Here is a 20,238-nt window from a genome sequence, read left to right as displayed (position 1 = left end):
TGTTCCCCTCCCAGCGTAGCCCGGCCCATCTCCCCACCGGAGGCCCCGCCCCCGACCCCTCCCTGGCTCGGCAGGCTCCGGAGAGGCGGTGCCCGCCACCCGTCCGGGACAGATGCACCAGCGGGACTACAAGTCCCAGCAAACCCTGGGGCCTGGCCTCGGGGGCGGGGCTATATCAGGCAGCGAATTGGGAGGAGCTCTGGCGCTCAGGCTAGGGAATGCGTGTGGCCAATGGCCCGGCGGCTCGCGCTGTGAGCCGATGGGGGCGGGGAGAAGCCCGCCAGCGCCCGGACAAAAGCCAGGTCCCCGGCGGCTGCGGGAGGCTGGAGCGCTCCTAGCAGTGGGTGGTGACTTTGGCCTGTAGACTGAACGCCGCGCATTGACTTTCTCGGAGAGGTGAGTGGCGGACGGCTGTTTTCGTGAGATGGACCCCACTTGGTCAAGGAGCTTCCTGCTTCCCTCCCCCAACCCGGAACCGCCTCCCTCGAAGCCGGCTTGGGGCTCACGAGCGCTCCCTGCACCTGCTTGGAGTTTTGGGGGTCTTAGTTTTAGGTTAGCCTTCGCTGGGATCCCGGCCGGTGGCCTCGTGTCGCCCTCCCCTCCCCCGCCCCAACTCCTCCACATTCTAGTTCCCGGAGTTTGCACAAGGCTGGCCGCCGTTGTTGCCTGCCTTCCCGCCGCCGTATTACATCGCCCCTAACTGGCTCCCCTCATCCCCTCCCCAGGACTAGTCGCCGAGCCTCATCGGGCTTTCTGTGGCCACCTCTTTCTTGCCCCCATCTTGGTCCCCCCACCCCCGCCATCGGATGCCGGGCAAAGGAGGTAGAGCGGTGGCTAATCTCCCCACTCCTACTCCTCACCAGTCGGTTCAGGCCCTTCCTTTTAGTTCTGTGGAGAGTCGATTGAGCCCCGCGCCAAAGTGGAGGGAGTGAGCAGGGCGCGCAGCCGCCGAGGACCACACTTGGCAGGGCCGCCCCAGGCCTCGCCACGAGGACCTATCCTTGGATGGGCGGCGCAGGGAGGACCCTCCTCGCTCTGGGGGTGCCGTCAGGCCCAGCCGCTAAGCGACAGATGGCCGGGGTGCCCGTCTCTCTCCCCACCCTTGGCGGTGATGCCGAGCTTGGCCGAGACAAGGTCCTCCAGGGGCTGGAGGATGCTGCCGCCACCCTCCTGTCGGGCTTGGCAGAGGGCCAGTCCCAGCGCCTACTGCCCTCCCCAACCTTGGCGGATACCAAGGAGTTCTGCCATTAGGTGGTCCTCCGGAGTCTGCCTGGGAAGAGGATTTTGCGGGGGGAATCAGTGCATAGCACAGTTGGTCAACCAGCCCACTCCTCTCTCCACCCTTTAACTTTGCACTGTGTTTCAGCCAGCTCAGATCATTAGATTTCTGAAATTCTGAAATGTTGGGTGAAGGACAGCTGGTAGACCCAGCTGCCCAGAGGGGTGTTTTCACCTCTTAAAGAGCTGCTGCTTCTTTTTCTTTTTTCTTTTTTTTAATATTTAAAGAGCTTCTTAAATAGCTTGGAAGATGGTAATGGGAACAGCTTTTGAGCTCAGCTGGGTGGTAGGTGTCTCCACCCCCATTCTCCACTATGTTTGCTGCAGTAGGGGACCCTCAGAATTCTGTCCCTCTCTTTACTCCAGGGATTGCCTGGCCTTTCCAAAAAAAAAAAAAAAAAAACCACTCCTGTGGATACTAACCTTAAAATAAGTGCTCTTTGTCCTTCTCACAGAGACCCTACATAGCATCCCCAATGGTTCCTCTCCTCTGGCTGTGTCCCAGGGGTACAGTCCTGGGGAACAGGCTCCTTTCTTTCAGCCTTCCCTGTGGGCTACTTCTGCGCTCCATGGCAGCTGTGGATGAACTCAATTCTGGGTCACTTATCCTGTCTGCAGAAAAGACCCCATTCAGCTCAGAAGGGCCCTCCTTTCGATTGAGAGAACATGTGTGTTTAGGTCCCCTGGCATGATTTTCCCCAAATTTACCTAGGTAACAGTTCCTGGGACCCCAAAGTGGACCCCTAGGATCTTAGCTCTGCCCTGAAACCATCTCTGACCAGTCTGACAGCACATTCAGTTATTCAGTTACTGGGGAGGCGGCCCAAGACTCCGTAGTGGGGGGTGTGTGTTGTGTTCCCAGCCCAGACTGGTTTACACTTTAAGTCCTTTTGTCACTTGAACCAGTGTTCTTGGCTGTCAGATCATGGTCACAGGTCATGGTCTTGAAGGGATAAGCAAAATCAGGTATGTGGTACATTTTTCTGGGTTTTTCTTCTGGTGATTGAAAGAGTCTGAGACCTCAAATAGGTTAAGATCCACTACCCTCAAGGGATTCCCCCGAATGATTAAACTTGTGATTTATCTTCACCCACTCCACTCCCTGGCTTTGTGAGCCTTCTTACCCTATCTTGGTAAATATGCAGAGGCCAGATTCTTTCCCTGTCTTTTTACTCTATCCTATAAATTCTCTGTCTTGGCCTTGAGAGGGCCTGCCCCATCTATGCTAAAGTGCTCTAGTGGCCAGTCTGTTTTGGTGAGCTGGCAAAGCTTTTCTATCCTGTGCCATTCCCCTGTTGTCTGCTCTCCCATCCCTCTCCTGAGCACCAGACAGAGATGAGTTGTTGGATCTGAGATCTGAACTAAGGCTCAAGGAAACTGTGATATTTTTTTTTCCAGCTGCCAAAGGTCCCTTTTCTCATCCAGATTCTTTCCAAAGTTGGGTCTTTGTATGGGGGGGTGGTGCTTGTTCTGGGAGTGTCTCTCTGCTGGAGAGGCTTAGCTGGGGTTGGGGAGGTGGAGGGGGGCTTCCTTTTTCTTGGAATTTGTGATCAGCCTGTGACTGATGTGTCCTAACCACTAAGGGTGGTCAGCAGCTGCCCTCTCCTTTATCTGCTTGATCTGCCCTGGGTTGGACTCTGTTTGGGAGCGGGTAGGGGCACAGGTACCTGTCTGATTTCAGGACCAGTTTTTCTGGTCTGAGTAAAGAAGGTTGGGAAATGGAGCTGGAGTGGATGGGGGGTGGAGGGGTATGGGGCAGTGGGACTGGTTGAGGCGTCTCCTTTGGAAACTCATGTTGAGAAGGAGCCGGAAGTCATCCCAGGGGAAGGCAAGAAAAGGGAACATTTCCTATGAGCCACTTCCCAGCTACCTGCCTTTGGGCCAGACACCAGACTGAATGTACTCTTTGTGCCTTGCTGGAGGATAGCTGGGAGGCTCAGCCAGCCAGCCAAGCCAGGATTAGAACCTGAAGCCCAGCCTGGAGAATTGGAAAGGAGGTGCAGAGTGGCCCTGGAAACTCGGGCCTTCCCTGAGCTGGGAATGGAGAGAGACCAACCTTCCTGAGTATGTAAAGCAGCCAGCCCTTCAGCTCCACCCTCCTTTATTTACTCTTGGCTTTTCTCTCCCAGTAAATTCAACAACCTCAATTCTGGATCTTTGTTGGAGAGACAGGAGTGACTTTTCCTGATCTGGACAAGCTTTTGACATGAATGACTTTCCCTTCCTGTCACCCCACCCTTTCTCTTCCCAAGTTGCTCCAGGCACTACCTCAGGGGAGAAGGGGTGTGTCAGGACAAAGTGACAGGGAGGGAAGGTAAAGTTGTCATCATAGACCCTTCTGTGAGGTGAACGGGGGAAATGGCCTGGCTCCTGGACAAGTGGTCTTTTCTCTCGGGCTGACTGTGGGATTTTCTGGGAACCAGGAGTGAGAGGGTTTGAGTTCCAGCCTTGGGACCCCTGCATATTAATTAGGCTTCTTGGGCAAGTTGTCTTAACCCCTCTGAGCTTTTATTCCTTATCTAAGAAATAGGGCTGTGGGAACTTCCCTGGTGGTCCAGTGGTTAAGAATCTGTGCTTCCACTGTGGAGGGCATGGGTTTGATCTCTGGTTGGGGAACTAAAGTCCCGCGTGCCACGTGGTGTGGACAAAAATAAAATTAAGACAGAGGACTCTCAATCTCCATGCATCTCCCAGGGCTCATCTCCCAGGATGGCTTTTGCCTCTCTTCTGAGAGCCACCAGTTCTGGCTCAGTTAGAAGTGACTGGTATGGGTGGTTTCCAGAGAGGACTCTGTTTTGCTCTAAATGAGTAGCTGGATGACTCAGCGGGGTGGGTGGGATGCACTGAAGGTCACAGTTCCCCCGCCCTGTGTCAGCTCTGAACTTGGGTGGGAGTCTGGTGTCCTGGGGGAAATGGGCTTTGACATAACTCTTCCTCTTCACTCCTGGGGGCCTTGGTCCTGTGTGAGGCTAAATAGACTTGCTTACCCAGCCTTTGGGCTGGTGATGTGTGTGAGTGTGTGAAATGAGTGAGTCTGAGTGTGTTGGAGACCAGACATGGGGGAGGAGTAGGGCTAGTTTTACACTATTTAACTGTGTTCCCCGCAGGTCATAGAACTGGAGGGTGCATTTCAGGGTCTGTGTGCCCATCTCGGGTGGGACAGGCACTCAGATTTGGGTCACATCCCTCCTATTCATGGTCTTGCCATCCAGCTTTCTTTGTCCCAGGGTGAATGTGCGTGAATGTGCTCTTGGGTGAGCTAGTTTGCCTAGAGAGTAGAGGCCATGCGTCCCCGGGGAGGTAAATGCCACCTTTGTTTTTCTCCACCCTCTGTCCTCACCCATCATTTCCCAGTCCACACTCTCTGTGGTCATTGCTGTTTGAGATCTCCCTTCCATCCTTCCTTCTGGGGCAGCCCTCTTCTCCCTTTGGAGAAGTGCTGAGATCAGGTTTTATGGTCTGGGGGCAGCTGGGTCGGGGTCTGTCCTGCTGGAGAAGATAGCGCCTCCATTTCCCCACCCCCTCTGACCAGCTCCTCTCTCCCCAACAGGTAGCGCAGGGCCTTCTGTAGCCATGTCGGCCAAGGCGATTTCCGAGCAGACAGGCAAAGAACTCCTCTACAAGTACATCTGCACCACCTCGGCCATCCAGAACCGCTTCAAGTACGCCCGGGTCACCGCTGACACAGACTGGGCCCACCTGTTGCAGGACCACCCGTGGCTGCTCAGCCAGGTGAGCCCTCCCCCCTCTGCCCCCCACCAGGCCCCTTCTCCAGGCCCAGATGTTCCCTCAGAACATGTGATGGCAGATGGCCTGCCTGGGTGCGCAGGGTGCAGGGGGCTGAGCGTGTTTCGTGTTCAGCCCTGTGTGCCGCATGCTGAGGTCCCCCGGCACTGTGTACAGAGCCTGGACTGGAACTGGACAAACTGGAGTCCGGCTGGCGGCTCTCTGGTTCTCAACCATGTGGCCTGGGGCAGGCCATTTCACCTCTTTTGAGTTTTAGATTCCCCATCTGTCAAATGGGCATACCACTCACCCTGTGAATTTAAGGACTAATAATAATGCCTGGAAAGTCTCTGGTCTGCTGCCTGGCCTTTGGTAAATGCTCAGTAAAAACCACCTGCTCCATCAGGAAAATGTCAGGGCCATGAGGAAGTGTGATGCTGTACTTTGTGTAGAATGGCTGATAGAATCCTCTCTGTAGATCCATTTAGACATCTCTGGCAGGTCGCAGAGGACTAGGACCAGTGAGGGGGGTGAGTGGGAGGGTGTTCAGGGATGCAATTTTCCTTCCGCTATGAGGCAGCCCAAACCCCAAACCACAAAGGGAGTTGGTGAACTTCCTGGTACTGGAGGTGTGTGAGCAGTGGCTAGGGGCTGCTTGTAGATCTTGTAGATGGGGTTCAAGCACAGGGATAGGGTTGACCAGATGTCTTCTACGGTGCTTTGTCACCCCAGGGCTCTCTCTTTCTATTCTTTCTTTTTGGAACATGGGTGCCAGTCCATATTCTGAGCTGTTGAATGAAGCTAAGATATCACATAGGGAAGGTAGGGAATTCTTTACTCATTTAGTAGGTATTCAGTGAGCACCTACTCTGTGCCAGACTCTATCCTGAGCCAGGACAGCTCTGGATTCCCGGTTGTCAAAGATGTTGGCTGGGATAGGTGAAGAAGCTTCTGGGAGCTGACCTTGAAGATGGGTGGAATTTACTTTGGGAGTGGGGTGAATTGGAAGCCACCCAGGCTATCCTGTGCTTTGGGGCCCTAGACTACTACCTCTTAACTCTCCCCTCTCCTTTGCTCTAAATACAAACCCCTCTTGGAAATTCCCTGGTGTTCCAGGGGTTTGGACTCCAGGCTCTCAATGCCAAGGGCCTGGGTTCAATTCCTGGTCGGAGAACTAGATCCCACAAGCCACATGGCTCAGCTAAAACACAGAACAAATCAACCAACTCTCTTGTTCCAGAGCTTGGTGGTCAAGCCAGACCAGCTGATCAAACGGCGTGGAAAGCTGGGCCTAGTTGGGGTCAACCTCACTCTGGATGGAGTCAAGTCCTGGCTGAAGCCACGCCTGGGACAGGAGGCTACAGTGAGTCTGGGTGTAGGGTTGGGGGTGGATGTGCTGTAGTAATAGAAGCAAACGTGGTTGCTTCCAGATCTGCAACCCTATGGATCACCCCCACGACTGGTCCGATTGCAACCTGGGGAGGGCAGGAGTCCTGCAGAGCTGACTTATGTAGTAGGGCCAGTTGGATGCTCATTCTGAGCTCCCCTTACAGGGAATGGTGAGATGTGCTGTACCAGTAGAAGTAATACAGGGACTTCTGTGGTCCAGTGGTTAAGAATCTGCCTTTCAGTGCAGGGGATGAAGGTTCGATCCCTGGTCAGGGAAGTAAGATCCCAAATGCTGCAGGGCAGCTAAGCCTAAGGAACCCGAGCCAGGACAAAATAGTCTGTTCCTTTAACAACAGTCATGGAAATGGGACTCTGAGACCTACTTTGGGAGCTCCTTTCTTTTCAATTACCAGAAAGGGTAGGGTAGCTCACCATGACCTGCATACATAAGAGGGAACGATTTAAAAAAAAAACAAACTTGAAGGGAGATGCAGAATCGTTTAGGCAGAAACATTCTTGGGCCAAGAACCGAGGAGGAGACAATTAATACTGAAGAATCAATTCAGTTCTTGCCTTCTCCCAGCTTGTTGATTAATTTCAACTCTGTAGGTAAGAGAGTTGAAGGGAAATATGGCTTAGGAAGGCTAAGTGATGCCCAGAAATAAAACTGCATTTCTTTTTCTTCTCCCCAAGGGAGCTGGAGAACTGAAGGGAGGGAGTGGACCAAGGCTTGGCTTAAGCCAGGGAGGATGTGCTGTCCACACCTGGCTTTGTCCCATCTGGGGTGACTGTGGATCAGGGTTGAGCTATTCTCTAACTTGATCTCCCCAGAGTAGGATGAAGGTGGTGATGGAGCCATCTTCCTTTTTACCCGGGCTTCCTCAAATCAACTCTTCTTGTTAATTTCCCATTTCTGGCTTTCCTGGGTAAAGAGGGATCCCTGAAGTTATACATGGGCTTGGGGGTGGAGGGATCTTGACCTTCACGCCCCCAGGCCTTTGGGGAGAGTACAGCAGGGTTGGGGGGTGCTGAGCAGTGCCCCCAGGGAGGTCTTCATGCTTCCTTCTTAGCTGGCTTTGTCAGGGGGTCGGGGGAGACACTGGGGACATCTGAGTTGGCAGCAGTGTTGGCCCGGGCAGCAGCGGCTCATTACCTCTGATGGATCACTGGTCCCTGACTCAGCAATGACGCACGCATGGGCGGGCGGGGGCTTCGGGACATGCAGGGAGGGAGGGTGAGGACTGTCTCGCCTCGGCTGCCGCCAGGGACCCACTCAAACTGATTAGCTCTGCAGGCTTGTTGTCGTCAACAGGGAAAGTCTGTGAGGAAAAGTTTTCCCTGTCAAGCTCCATTCTCTCTCCCGTCCCCAGCCATTCCTTGCGCCTGAGGCTGGGTCTCCCTGCCTGAGCTCTGGGATCGATAACCTTGATTTGTCCGAGCACGTGATCTGTGGGACAGTAGAGGGGGAGAGGCTCCGGATCGATGCTTTTGGGGGGCGGGACCACATTCCAGCTCATTTGTCACCCTCCAGAGGAGGTGGAACAGAAGGTGCGAGACATTTTAGAAGTGTCAAAGTGTGGCTGGCACACGGGCAGGGGGTGGAAGAGGGGGTCTCATGAAGACTTCTTTAGTGTAAGGGTCTGTGACCCCATTGCCCTAGTTTCTGGAAAGATCTCTTTCTGGCAGGTGTTGTGGCAGTAGTGCTGGGGCCCCACCTCTGATGGACGGGTGAGGTGGAAGGACAGAGGGTCATCCCTCCTTTTGCCCCGCGAGTAAGGTGTGCCATCTGCCTGAGCTGTATCTCCTTCAATCTCCATAGGTTGGCAAGGCCACAGGCTTCCTCAAGAACTTCCTGATCGAGCCCTTTGTCCCCCACACTCAGGTATGTGTGAGGTGGCTCCCAGCTGGGTCTTCGCCCTCTGGGAGCATTGTGCCTGTTGATCCTCAATTGATGAAAGGAGAAATCAAGCTGCTGGAGAAAAGTCAGAGCAACCAGAGTCTCTGAAGCTGCGGTTTTAGGGTCTGAGGGTGCTGCAGAGTGGGGAGTTCAGAGATGAGAGGAAGGGCTTAGTTTGCAGCAGAAAGGAACCAGCGCTGGTAACAGAGGGGACTTCCCAGTGCTGGAGTGAGAAGGACTTGAAGGGAGGACCTTTGCCCCAGAGCAGGTCACATTGGCCCAGTCTGGACTGTCAGCCAGCAAGGCAGTGGCCTCTTTGTCCTTGAGGTCTCACCCGGGGGGAGGTGTCTGTGGGGTTTTAGAAATGATACTACTGGGGCTGGGCCCCTCACCCATATGGTGCCCTCTTCCCGCGTAAGGATGAGGAGTTCTACGTCTGCATCTATGCTACCCGGGAAGGGGATTATGTCCTGTTCCACCACGAGGGTGGGGTGGACGTGGGCGACGTGGATGCCAAAGCCCAGAAACTACTCGTCGGCGTGGATGAGAAGCTGAATCCCGAGGACATCAAGAAACACCTGCTTGTCCACGCCCCCGAAGACAAGAAAGAGTTGAGTGAGAGGGACGGCAGGGTGGTGGTGGTGTAGGAACGGGGAAGGCTGACAGCTCTGGGTACAGGCGGGCAAGCGGAGTGGTCTTCCCTGTCTGGGCACTGGCTACCCAACCCCAGCCTTTGGCTGGAAGATGGGGAGCAGCCAGCAGTCACAGTCCTTCCCGGTCCCCGGGAGGGAGGCGGGGGCAGTGGCGAGGCTGGCTCAGACTGAAATGTCCGTCAGCATTCCTCACCTCCTTGCCCCTGTCTGTCTGGCGTGGGCCCCCCTCCTGCTCCGTGCCTGACAGCCTCTTTCCGCCTCAGTGGCTGAAGAGTGACATCTGGAGAGCAGGGTTTGGAGAGGAGAGGGAGGGGTCAGCAGAGTGGGTGCTGGGGAGTGGAGCTGTCAATAGCAGTGAGAGATGGCTGCTGAGCCCACTCCCTCGTGGACTGATGGTCCCTCTCTGTCTCCCCCTCTAGAATTCTGGCCAGCTTTATCTCCGGCCTCTTCAATTTCTATGAGGATCTGTACTTCACCTACCTCGAGATCAACCCCCTTGGTAACTATCTCTGCTGGGGTGGGCCCACACAACCGCTTGCAGAGGGCAGAGCAGACAGGTGTGTGGGGGCAGAGGGATTCCCCAGGCTCTCAGGAGGCTGTGATCATCCTTCTGTTTCACCAACTCCAGTTTCTTCTGTGATGGGGAAGTCCTGGTTATGGTCTGATTCTGCTCGGTGGCTCTTCCTGCCAGTGGATCAGGCTGTTCTTCCGTGAGCTGGGCTGCCCCTGCGTCTACCTGATCAGTCAGACCCTCCCTTCCTCTTGGTGTCTCAGAGGCCTCCCTCCCCTCCACCCACTCCAGGAGTTAGTCAATCATTGACCCCCACAGCTGGAAAGACCTTGGCGAAGGCTCTCGGGTTGTGCAAGAGGCAGGTGGGGTGGGCTGGCTCTGGCCAGGGCTTCTGAGGTCAGACTCCTGATTCAGATTCCATCTGGGGGATGTAGCCCCTCTCATGGACCAGATGGCTCTGTGCTAACTAAATTAGCGCAATGGCCCTGGGTAAAGGGAAGTGGACTCCAGCGAGGCGGTGGTCAATGCATCCTGCTGGTGGGGGGCCCGGTGCACCCACAGCTCCCCCTCTTCCCACTTCTCGCTGGACCCTAAGGGACCCTGGGGTGCCCACCCAGGGGCCTTAGACATTGTGCTTGAAACACTTTTTGTTTTTAAATAGCAGAGTTGTGGATGGGTGAATGGCTAATGCTTAAAAATTGCCATGACAATTAAAGCAGAGGTTTCTGCCCTAGTACCTACAGATCAGGGAGTGGGGGTGGTCTTGTAGAATTTGTTTTTCCTTGAATGAGCGAAAAGCTGTGTCTCCATAAGAACCAATCTGGTTTCTTGTTGAGCTGGAGAGTCGTGAGGCCTGGGTGGGCCCCCATGGGAGTGGTGTGTGGGAAAGCCAGGAGGGGGTTAGAGGTGGACGGTCACCTCTGCTAGTACCCATGTCCGATCGCCTCTGCTTTTCTTAAAGTTGTGACCAAAGATGGCGTCTACGTCCTTGACTTGGCTGCCAAGGTGGATGCCACTGCCGACTACATCTGCAAAGTGAAGTGGGGTGACATAGAGTTCCCGCCCCCCTTTGGGCGGGAGGCTTACCCAGAGGTAAGGCTGCTGTGGGGAGGAGACTGAGAGTGAGGGGGGCCCGGGCGGGGTGACTAATCTCAGATGAGCATTCCCCCCACCCCCTTGTGAGCTATATATTTGGCAGGAAAGGAAGGTCGAGCCATTTAATTTTCTTAAAACCCCAAAGGAGGTGGGGGTAGGAGAGAGCCAAGCCTCTGAATCCTGGCCAGAAATCCTTTTAGACTCCTCTCTCAATCAACCTCCCTGGGCTCATAACTTGATTTGTTGTTTCTCAGTAATTCCGAGTGGCTCCCCCTGATCCTGTCAGGAAGATAGTTGTCTTGGCCACTTGCTGAGAATTTTAATTGCTGCTTCCCACCCCATCCTCGGAGAGATCCTCACAGCAGGATCAGGCACGTGTGACAGAACCTAGGCCAGGGGAAGAGTCTGGGCTGGGGGGACGGATGGGGCCTGGCCGGCTGGGGGAGGGTGGCATGTAATGAGTTAGGCAGGGAGATGCTGGGAGTGGGGCCAGGGTAGAAGCAAGTGACTTAGTGGGACTTGAAATCAGAGAGAAAGGAGTTGGGAAGTTTGTTTCCAGGCAGTGGTTTTGGTGCTTATAGACAGCATCCCATTTTGTCCCAGGCCCATGAGGCCCCACACAAACCCTTCTCCCTGACCCTGTGAGGACAATGAAGGCCCTTTTCCTACTGCTCCAAGGGAAAGGGAGGGGCCCTGGGGTCTTGCAGCCTGGTGAAGGGGGTGCCCCCAGGGCCCACCTGTTGCTCTCCGGTCCCCAGGAAGCCTACATCGCAGATCTGGATGCCAAAAGTGGGGCAAGCTTGAAGCTGACTTTGCTGAATCCCAAGGGGAGAATCTGGACCATGGTGGCCGGAGGGGGTGCCTCTGTCGTGTACAGGTGACCGAAGGGGCTGCTGAGGGGCTGATGGTCGGGTCCCCCACAGGCTTCCCACGTGTGGCCTGAATCAAGCCCCTCACCATAGAGCTTGATCCCCCTCTCTGGTTGCAGAGCAGGAACCCTCAGGACATCCCAGAAAGGCCTACCCATAATGTCTCCAAAACCATCTTCTTTGCTTCAGAATTAAATTTTCAGTTTTAATTCTTGCCGTTAGTAATAAGGTGCTCCATACGAAGGTGCTACAGATCAGGGAAGTGAACCAGGTCGTGTCCCCAGCCCACGCCCCAGTGTGTCACCGCGGTGTTTCTCCTTCCAGGTGTTTTAGCACCTGTATCAGTAGTCACAGGCTTCCCTGGTGGCTCAGCGGCAAAGAATCTGCCTGCAATGCAGGAGACTTGGGTTTGCTCCCTGGGTCAGGAAAAATCCCCTGGAGAAGGGAACGGATACCCACTCCAGTATTGGCTGGAAAATCCTATGGACAGAGGAGCCTGGCAGGTTACAGTCCATGAGGTCGCAAAGAGTCGGACATAACTTAGTGCCTAAACAACAGCAATAGTTATATTTTCATACTTCGTAGAATGTCGTGTAGGGCTGGCAGGGTGCTCCCCTAGGAGGGTCTGACGCAGCACAGTTAACCTTCAAGTATGACTGGTGAGGGGCTTGAGGGTCTGAGGGCTGAGAGTTTGCTTCCAGAGGCGGCCTGGTCTCAAGGCTTCAGGGGTGTCTGTGTGGCCCCCCGCAGGCACCAGGCTGCTGCCTTTTGCCAGCTCTGACTTCCCTATCTCCCTGGCAGTGACACCATCTGCGACCTGGGAGGTGTCAACGAGCTGGCGAACTACGGGGAGTACTCCGGCGCCCCCAGTGAGCAGCAGACCTATGACTATGCCAAGACGATCCTCTCCCTTATGACCCGCGAGAAGCACCCAGATGGTGAGACACACGAGCTGTTCCTTGGCCCGGCCTAGTGTCCTGGGGTGGGAAGAGCTTTGGCTGGGCTGGGAGGCACGAGGTTGTCCTGGTCCTTTGCAACCTGGGGCTCATCATTTAACTTCCGGACCGAGGTTGCCCTGACTTTGTGGCAGGCAGTGACAGCACCTGTCATTCTGGGGGCTCCAGGTGAGGAAGGGGTGGATACACGAAGTCCTGTGAGCAGGTGCAAGGGAGGCTGCAGCGGAGGTGTGGCAGCGGCATGCTTTTGCTGACTGCTATAAATTCAGTTCTTCGTGGCCTGCTTACACCTTTATTATTCAGGCTGTGTGGTTCCCAGCTTCCCCTTACCACCTGTGCTGTGTTTTGGGACTACAGATACCATTTCCCCTTCCCATGAGCCAGACAGAGAGTCCCACCAGGGGTGTCCAGAAACCATGCTGGCTTTCTCGATGCCAGCTAGGAATGTTGCAGAGATTCTGCAGGTTTGGATTAACCACCTGCTCGGAGACGTAGGTAAGGTAGGGTTGAGCTGATAAAACTATATCAGGAGAGACCAGCTTGCTCCCCACCTCTGCACTGGTATCTCCTAACAATTGGGGGACCTCAGTTGGATTTCTGATACGACGCCCAAGTCTACCTTTCTAACCCTTTTTTGACTTCTCTCTTGTTCCAAATCCAGGCAAGATCCTCATCATCGGAGGCAGCATTGCAAACTTCACCAACGTGGCTGCCACATTCAAGGTAACCAGCTGCAGGGGAACGTGGTGGGTTGCGGGGAAGCAGGGAAGGGAAGTTTCTGTAAGAAGATTTGGGACAGAAGCAGGTCCCCATGAGTTACCCAGGCCAGGATGGGGGCGGTCTTGACCTAGGGATGCAGAAGACCCTGGGATGGATTTTCTGAAGCTGTGTGTCTCTCTGGACAAGCAGCTGACCCTCTCTGAGCCGTAATTCTCCCACCTGCAATATGGGGAGAAGGTGAATTTCTGCCTTTCCTCTTTCAGGACCAATTCTTAAAGAACTGGCTTGATTGACCCCATTTCCAGTGTTCTGTGGTAGGACTGGGTTCTCTGCACCTCCTGGTGTTTTGTCTCCCAGTCATCTGCCCCTTCCCCAAAAGGTTGGCATGAGGAAGTGTTTGATGCCCTGGGCTGCAGGCCTTCTGCTTATCCAGTCAGAGGCCAGTCATCCTGGGTCTCTGTCCGTAGGTCAGGGCCGTGGGCACCAGTTTAAAGAGTGTGACTACCAGTAAGAAGAATGAGAGCTCACATGTCTCCAGACTCCTCCCCTTCAAGGTGGCTGTCTCAGGAGGCCACTTATATCCCATACTGTCAGGTGCTTAGGGCAGCTGTTCAGAAGAATGTCCGCCATCTGGTAGTTCCATACAAGCTTGGAGAATAATACACAGATTGAGACTTCCCTGGCAGTCCAGTGGCTTACGACTATGTGCTCCCAAAGCAAGGAGCCCGGGATCGATCCCTGGTCGGGGAACTAGATCCCCCCATGCTGCAATAATGAGGATCAATGACCCCATGTGCCTCAACTAAGGCCTGGCAAAGCAAAAAAAAAAAAAAAAAAAAAAAATCAGAAGTATATGTTATTTTAAAAAAAGAAGAATGCTTAAATAAATGTTAGTCTTGCAAGTCTGAGCTCTCAAGGAATAGAGGACAAGGCCTTGTTAGTCTTACCTAAAACAGGTCCCTAATTGGACCTGATTCAACAAATAAATGTAACACAGGTGGATCTCAACAGCTTTGCTTTAACTTCCAAGCAGGCCTGTCATAAAGGCAGCACCAGTGATAAGGGCAGTTATGTCTGGAGCAGGCACTGTGTATAGAGCTTCCCATGAAATGCCATGAATGATGGAATTTAGACTCCATAAACTCGCCCTCCATCTGCCCAGACAAAACTGGTCCACACCTGTGCATGTGCCCACGTTTTGAAAGTTACGCCCATTGCAACAGCTGTTCCCAAGTCACTTGGAGAAGCTTTTGTAGAACTTTGACAGTGAAATAGACTTTGTCCTGATAACCCCGACAGCTCTTGCATAGGATCTTGGTATAGACCTTCCCCCAAAATTACAGTAAGAAAACAACAGCTGTAGATGGGGTGAGAGACCAGCAAAGCCCCACTGGCATCTGAGAACCAATACTCTGGTCACCTGATGCAAAGAGCCGACTCACTGGAAAAGACCCTCATGCTGGGAAAGATTGAGGGCAGGAGGAGAAGAGGGAGGTAGAGGATGAGATGGTAATAGTATCACTGACTCAGTGGACATGAGTTTGAGCAAATTCCTGGAGATAGTGAAGGACAGGGAAGCTTGGTGTGCTGCAGCTCCCGGGATCACAAAGAGTCGGACACGACTTAGTGACTGATCAACAGCAGCATTGGAGGCCCAGTGGCCCATGCACTGAGGGGTGTCAGCCCTGGGTACCCCCTGTTCTCACCTCAGCACCATCACCAGTGGTCACCAGTCCTGGGCCTTTGGGTTGCTTGGGGATAGTCCAGTCTATTCACAGAATTCTTAACTGCCGGGGTCTTTCTGTGATCCATGAGAAGCAGCCCTGGGTTTTTTTGTTTTGTTTTGGGTTGCATAGCACAGCTAATGGAGTCTCAGTTCCCTGACTGGGGACTGAACCTGGGGCCCTGGCAGTGAAAGCGCTGAGTCCTAACAACTGGACCACCAGGAAAGTCCCAGCAGCCCTGGGACTTTGTTTCCCATGGTTGTAAGTGCTTACTTTCTTGCTGCCTTCTTTCTAATCACTTGAGTGTTGTCCCTTGGTCCTTCTAGGGCATCGTGAGAGCAATTCGAGATTACCAGGGTCCCCTGAAGGAGCACGAGGTCACGATCTTTGTCCGAAGAGGTGGCCCCAACTATCAGGAGGGCTTGCGGGTCATGGGAGAAGTCGGTAAGATGGGGGAATGTTTTCTGTTCCTCCCACCCCGCGTGTCTTGCCTCCTCAGGATTTCCTGAGCAAGTCAGTCTTCTAATGTCTCCATGCTCCTCCCACCACCCACCTCACTCCCCGGAGCGACAGCTGGCTTCTGCATTTCTGTGCCCTCTGACATACAGCACCTGACCAAAACCTAAATTCAGAATGGGCAGGAAAGCAGTTTATTCAGCTGTTCATTGAGCACGCCTGGCCCTGTGCTGACCCCTGAGGTCACGGCCACAGACGACAGCTGACAGGCAGCAGGCCCTTGTGTCATGGAGGACAGTGGCTGCAGCTTCAGGAGGCATGAGGCAGGACCAGCTGGGGAAGGGGTGGCCTCTGGGAGGGGACAGGGCAGTTTTAAATGAGGCAGTCAGAGAGCACTTGGCCAGAAAGGTGGCATTTGAGCAGAAATCTGAGGAGAAGATGGAGCAGTTGGTGGTGGGTGTCTGCAAATGAAAGGGCAGGTCCCGAGGCCTTGAGGTGGGGCCAACTGAGGGGTCTGGGGCGGAGGTTGGAGGCAGAGAGGCCAAGGGAGAAGCCATGTGGGGCTAGTACAGGTCCCGTGGGCGCTTGGGCGTGACCCTGGCAGCTGCTGGAAGACTTGAGCAGAGGCGCGACACCATTTGACTTAGGGCTGAGGGCTATTTAGGCTGCCAGGTGGAGATAAGGCCGCCAGGGCAGCCAGCTTGAAGCAAGGAGCCCTCCCAGGAGGCTGTGGCAGCTCCAGGACAGAGCGGTGGCCCAGACTGAGGGGCGAGGGGAGGGAGACGGGTTAGCGTCCAGGCCTGGATGGAGGTAGGGATCTAATAGCTGGTAGAACAGGAAGGAGTTCCCCCTCGCTGAGCTGAGGGAAGTGAGGGTGTGGGTCCATTTGGGTTTCCTTTCTTCCTTCTCCATTTTGGGCGCCTCCTGCAGGCTCCAGAGACCTCAGACTCAGGGGTACCACATCTCATCAGCGAGGACTAAGATTAGGTCTCTCTGAGCTGACCTGATCGAACCAGCGGGCTTTGGTCTTGAGGGAAGCACAGCCCTGGTGCCAAGAGCAGTTCTGTGAGGGGTGGGGGGTGGGGGTAGGGGTGAGGGGGTATGGTGGGGGTAAGGGTGAGGGGTGGGGTGGGGGTAGGGGTGGAGGGTGGGGTGGGGGTAGGGGTGAGGGGTGGGGGGGGAGGGAGATAAGGCGGGGGTTGGGGGGCAAGTGACAAGACAGAGGGGAGGTGGATGTAAGACACTCCTGCTCAGTGAGCGGGCCCTCTGACTGAGAGACCAGACCTTTCCACCTTCCCATTTTCTCAAATCTGGGATCCATGGCAAACATTACACCCACCTGGATCACTTGAAGTGGTATCAAGTCCTAGTTCTCACCTAAAACTGAAGACATGCTGTGGGCTCACAGCTCAGTGAATGTCACCCAGTCACCCCTGGGGCCTTAAACTCCGGGGACATTAAGACAAGTAAACAGTGGCTGGAACAAGATGCTGTCTGCCGGGGATCTCCAGGCAGGGCGGCGTGGAAGGGAGCGGCTGTCAGATCAGGGAGGGCCTCTCTCAGAAGGTGACACTTGAGCTGAGCTGGGTGACAGCCAGGGGACAGCTCCATGTGGAGGAAGGAGCAGGGCAGAGCCCTGGGGAGAGGAGAGGGCCCCAGGTGTTCAAGAACAGAGGCCAGGCCTGGGGTCGGTGGGGCGATGGCCACAGGCGACAGGGGCAGAGAAGGAGGAGGGCAGGCTCTCACGATGCTGTGGTCATTGGAGGGCGTCCATAAAGCCGTTTCATGCTCTTGCTGGCAGGTAGTCTTTACAGAGATTTGTTTGGCGGTGAAGAAAATGACTACCAACTTGTCCTGGGATAATTGGGCTTGTACAGAAGGTGCCAGACACGGCCAGGGCTCAGAAGGGGCCTTGGCAGAGTCCTGCAGCCACGGGCACTTCTTAGGAGACTCAAGTGATGGATGCTTTTCCTTCCTCACAGGGAAGACCACTGGGATCCCCATTCATGTCTTCGGCACCGAGACTCACATGACGGCTATCGTGGGCATGGCCCTGGGCCATCGGCCCATCCCCAATCAGCCACCCACAGCGGCCCACACCGCAAACTTCCTCCTCAACGCCAGCGGGAGCACTTCAGTAGGTGCCAGTCTTCCTCTGCTGCAAAGCCTGCAGTCATCTTTGTTGCCCCTCATACCCCATCCCATCCGGGGCCCAGTCCCCACCTTTTGGGGACCTTGGGGAGGTACAGGGAGAAGGCTGTGTGTGGTTAGTTTCTGTATCTCTGCTGGTTTTATTCCTGCCCTAGTCAAGGTGGTGGTGTGGAAAGATCGGGGATTTTTAAATCAGACCCGAGTTCAAATCCTGCGGAGGGAGGGACCTCGGCAGTTATCACCAAGAACCTTAGTTTGCTTGTCTATAGCTTGGGAACATTACTGATTCCTATCTTAGAGGGTTATTAGCATAGTACTTTTGAAAGCATCTTGTGGAGAACAGAGCTGTGCGTCGTCGTCCTTATTACCTGAGTTCTCTGGGGCCTTAAGGACCACTGGCTTTTTTCCCAGCTATTCTCCATGACCCTTACTCTCTCCCCCTTATCCCCCCAGACTCCGGCCCCCAGCAGGACGGCATCTTTTTCTGAGTCCAGGACTGATGAGGTGGCACCTGCCAAGAAGGCCAAACCTGCCATGCCTCAAGGTAACTCCCAGCGTGGTTTTAGAACCCTCTGTTCCTTTCTGAGACCCCACTGGGCCGGCAGAGGTGGATGGAAGCAGTTCGGGCTTTGCTTTGGGCGTGGCACCTGGGATAGGAATGGGACACGAAGATGTGGTGGCCGGAGCCTTCTCTGCGAGCAGGGTCAGCCCACTCCTCAGTTGTCTTCTCTGCCCCCTCCCATGGGGTGTGTGATCTGGGCTGGTGGGCTGTGGAGGAGACAGTTACAGGAGTACCAGGTCGGGGGGAAGGTCCCTCAGGCCCTCCCCCTGAGCAGATGGCAGGAGCCCAAAGCTCAGGATGGCAGAAGACTCTTGTGCCTGCCCACACCATCCTGGGTCTCACCTTCCTGGGAGCGCACCTCAAGGGCACACGTTGTCTGCCCTCCCGTCTGATGTGCCCGCTCATCTCTCCCTCCTCTGATTCATCAGAGACCTGATCCCTGCCAGCCAGCCCTTGCCACCAGGACTAGGTAGCCCATGTCAGTTACCACTGGGTCTCTTCCTGGGACGGACAGAGTGTGCTTGAGGTGTTTTGTGAAATAGTGGCACTGGCTCCAGGCTCTCAGAATTGGAAGTCCTTAAAACGTCTGCTTTGTCCCCAGCACACGGTCAGGTCCATCCTCTCAGCCTCATCATCTCATTGATGTCCCCTGCTTCCCGGGGACAAAACAGGATTAGGAGGACAGGCCTGGGCCTTTGGTGTCCAACGCACCCTCTGAGCCTCGGTGCTTTCCTTCCTCTCTCTGCGCCTTCTGGCCCTCTGCCCCTTCTTGCCTCCACTCTGCTGGTCGGGGCTCGCTCTTCTGTTGGCTGGGCCCCTGTCTGTCATGAACAGACAAGAGATGGTGAGGGTGGCAGCCCGGTGAGGCTCGTCCACCAACCCCTCCCTGTTCCCACCCTCTCCCTCCAAAGCCTCCAGCCATCAACGGGTCACTCAGTCGCCTTGGTCATTTTCTTTGACAGATTCAGTCCCAAGTCCAAGACCCCTGCAAGGTAGGATGCCCCCAGCTCCGCGTGTGGCTTTTTTAGTGGGTTACAGTCTTTACTGTGTGCTTCTGTCTCCCCGTCCCTGGTGGGTTGCAGCGTTGTCTGGTATCTTTTCTGTCCCTGCCTCTATGTAGCCTCCCCCAAGTCCTGGTCTTCGCTCCCCCTCCCTTCCCACCCCTGTTTTATTTCACGCCCCTGCTTTCCTTGCTCTGGGGATTGTTGCCAGCTCATACGTGGGAGGGAGTGGACAGTGCAGGAGGGGCAGGAGCCAGGCCCACTGCCTCGGAGAGGGGAGTGGAGCCCAGGAGGAAGCCATGGAAACTGAAGGGGGCGTGGCGGAGCCAGCGGGCCAGGAGGGGAGCCGTTGACCACCTGATTCTCTGCATCCCATGACGGCTTCATTTTCTATTCCCATCTCAGTCTCACCACCGCCAACTGCATCCCAGAGTTCCTAGCACCTGGGACAAATTCAGATTGCTCTGGGGTTTGAGTGGAACACAGGATGGAGAAGGAGAGAGAGAGACCCGGAAGGGTACACAGTCCATGTAGGCTGGGCTTTGTGTGTGTGTGAGGTCACTGTTTAGCAGGGACATGATCTGTGCGTGCTCACACTCGCGTGCGCATGTGACTAGGTTCACTGAGGTGGATAGATGCATCAGTGCAAAGTGTCAGGTCTCCCATTTAACTTTCTGATATTCACAGCTGTGGAAAATCTGGGGAATGGTAGTCTCTTAAGGATGACCTGTGACCCCTTGCTAAGAAGAGGAAAGGGGTAACTAGAGGAGGTCAAGTAGCCCTTCCTCCCAGCCTCTGGCAACATTCTTTGTTTACGTAGAAAACCAGACCTGAGGCAGAGCCCTGAATAGACTCTCAGTGAGAGAGCTCTTGGCCGGGGTGGGGGTGGGGTGGAGGGAGAAATGGGTTTGGTCTTACTGTCAGTCCTGAGCTATGTGGGAAAGGAGGGCAGGAGGTGGGGGCAGTTGGGCCTGGACAGGGGAGCCAGTGGAGGAGCTTTGTGGGGGCCTAGCCCCAAAGCACAGGCTCTCTCTGGGGCCTCTGTGCTTCTAGCAGGCTGAGGATCGCCACCTTCAGCTTGTCTTCTCTGTGTGCTGAGTGCTCCAGTTCTGCCCTTTTCAAGCTAGGAGTGCATGTGGGTTGGTACAGATTCCAGACCTTGTCCTGGGGGTCCCCGGAAATGGGGAGCTGGGTGGGGCAATGCTGGCTTATGTCCCTCCTCACTTGCACAGTTGAGCTGCATCTCATGT

At 54.9% G+C, this 20,238-nt stretch overlaps 1 protein-coding gene across 3 annotated transcripts in view; it reads left to right on the top strand.

Annotated features, from left to right (window-relative positions):
* Positions 1 to 240: 240 nt before the first annotated feature.
* ACLY (ATP citrate lyase) overlaps positions 241 to 20,238 on the top strand; it is a 42,767-nt gene continuing 22,769 nt past the window's right edge. The window contains exons 1-14 of one of the 3 annotated variants that reach the window (XM_043904594.1): positions 241 to 396; positions 4,829 to 5,010; positions 6,245 to 6,367; positions 8,213 to 8,275; positions 8,710 to 8,900; positions 9,363 to 9,442; positions 10,416 to 10,546; positions 11,308 to 11,426; positions 12,220 to 12,356; positions 13,036 to 13,097; positions 15,145 to 15,262; positions 17,257 to 17,411; positions 17,879 to 17,969; positions 18,899 to 18,979. In XM_043904594.1, the coding sequence (XP_043760529.1) occupies positions 4,852 to 5,010; positions 6,245 to 6,367; positions 8,213 to 8,275; positions 8,710 to 8,900; positions 9,363 to 9,442; positions 10,416 to 10,546; positions 11,308 to 11,426; positions 12,220 to 12,356; positions 13,036 to 13,097; positions 15,145 to 15,262; positions 17,257 to 17,411; positions 17,879 to 17,969; positions 18,899 to 18,979 (1,510 nt within the window). In that variant the 5' untranslated portion in view covers positions 241 to 396; positions 4,829 to 4,851. The remainder of the gene's footprint in view (positions 397 to 4,828; positions 5,011 to 6,244; positions 6,368 to 8,212; positions 8,276 to 8,709; positions 8,901 to 9,362; positions 9,443 to 10,415; positions 10,547 to 11,307; positions 11,427 to 12,219; positions 12,357 to 13,035; positions 13,098 to 15,144; positions 15,263 to 17,256; positions 17,412 to 17,878; positions 17,970 to 18,898; positions 18,980 to 20,238) is intronic. The other 2 variants (XM_043904595.1, XM_043904596.1) reach the window with 2 other exon arrangements.

Source organism: Cervus elaphus, chromosome 5, assembly GCF_910594005.1.
Source record: "Cervus elaphus chromosome 5, mCerEla1.1, whole genome shotgun sequence".
Classification (NCBI taxonomy): Eukaryota; Metazoa; Chordata; class Mammalia; order Artiodactyla; family Cervidae; genus Cervus; species Cervus elaphus.
This window is presented reverse-complemented; position numbering and strand designations above follow the sequence as displayed.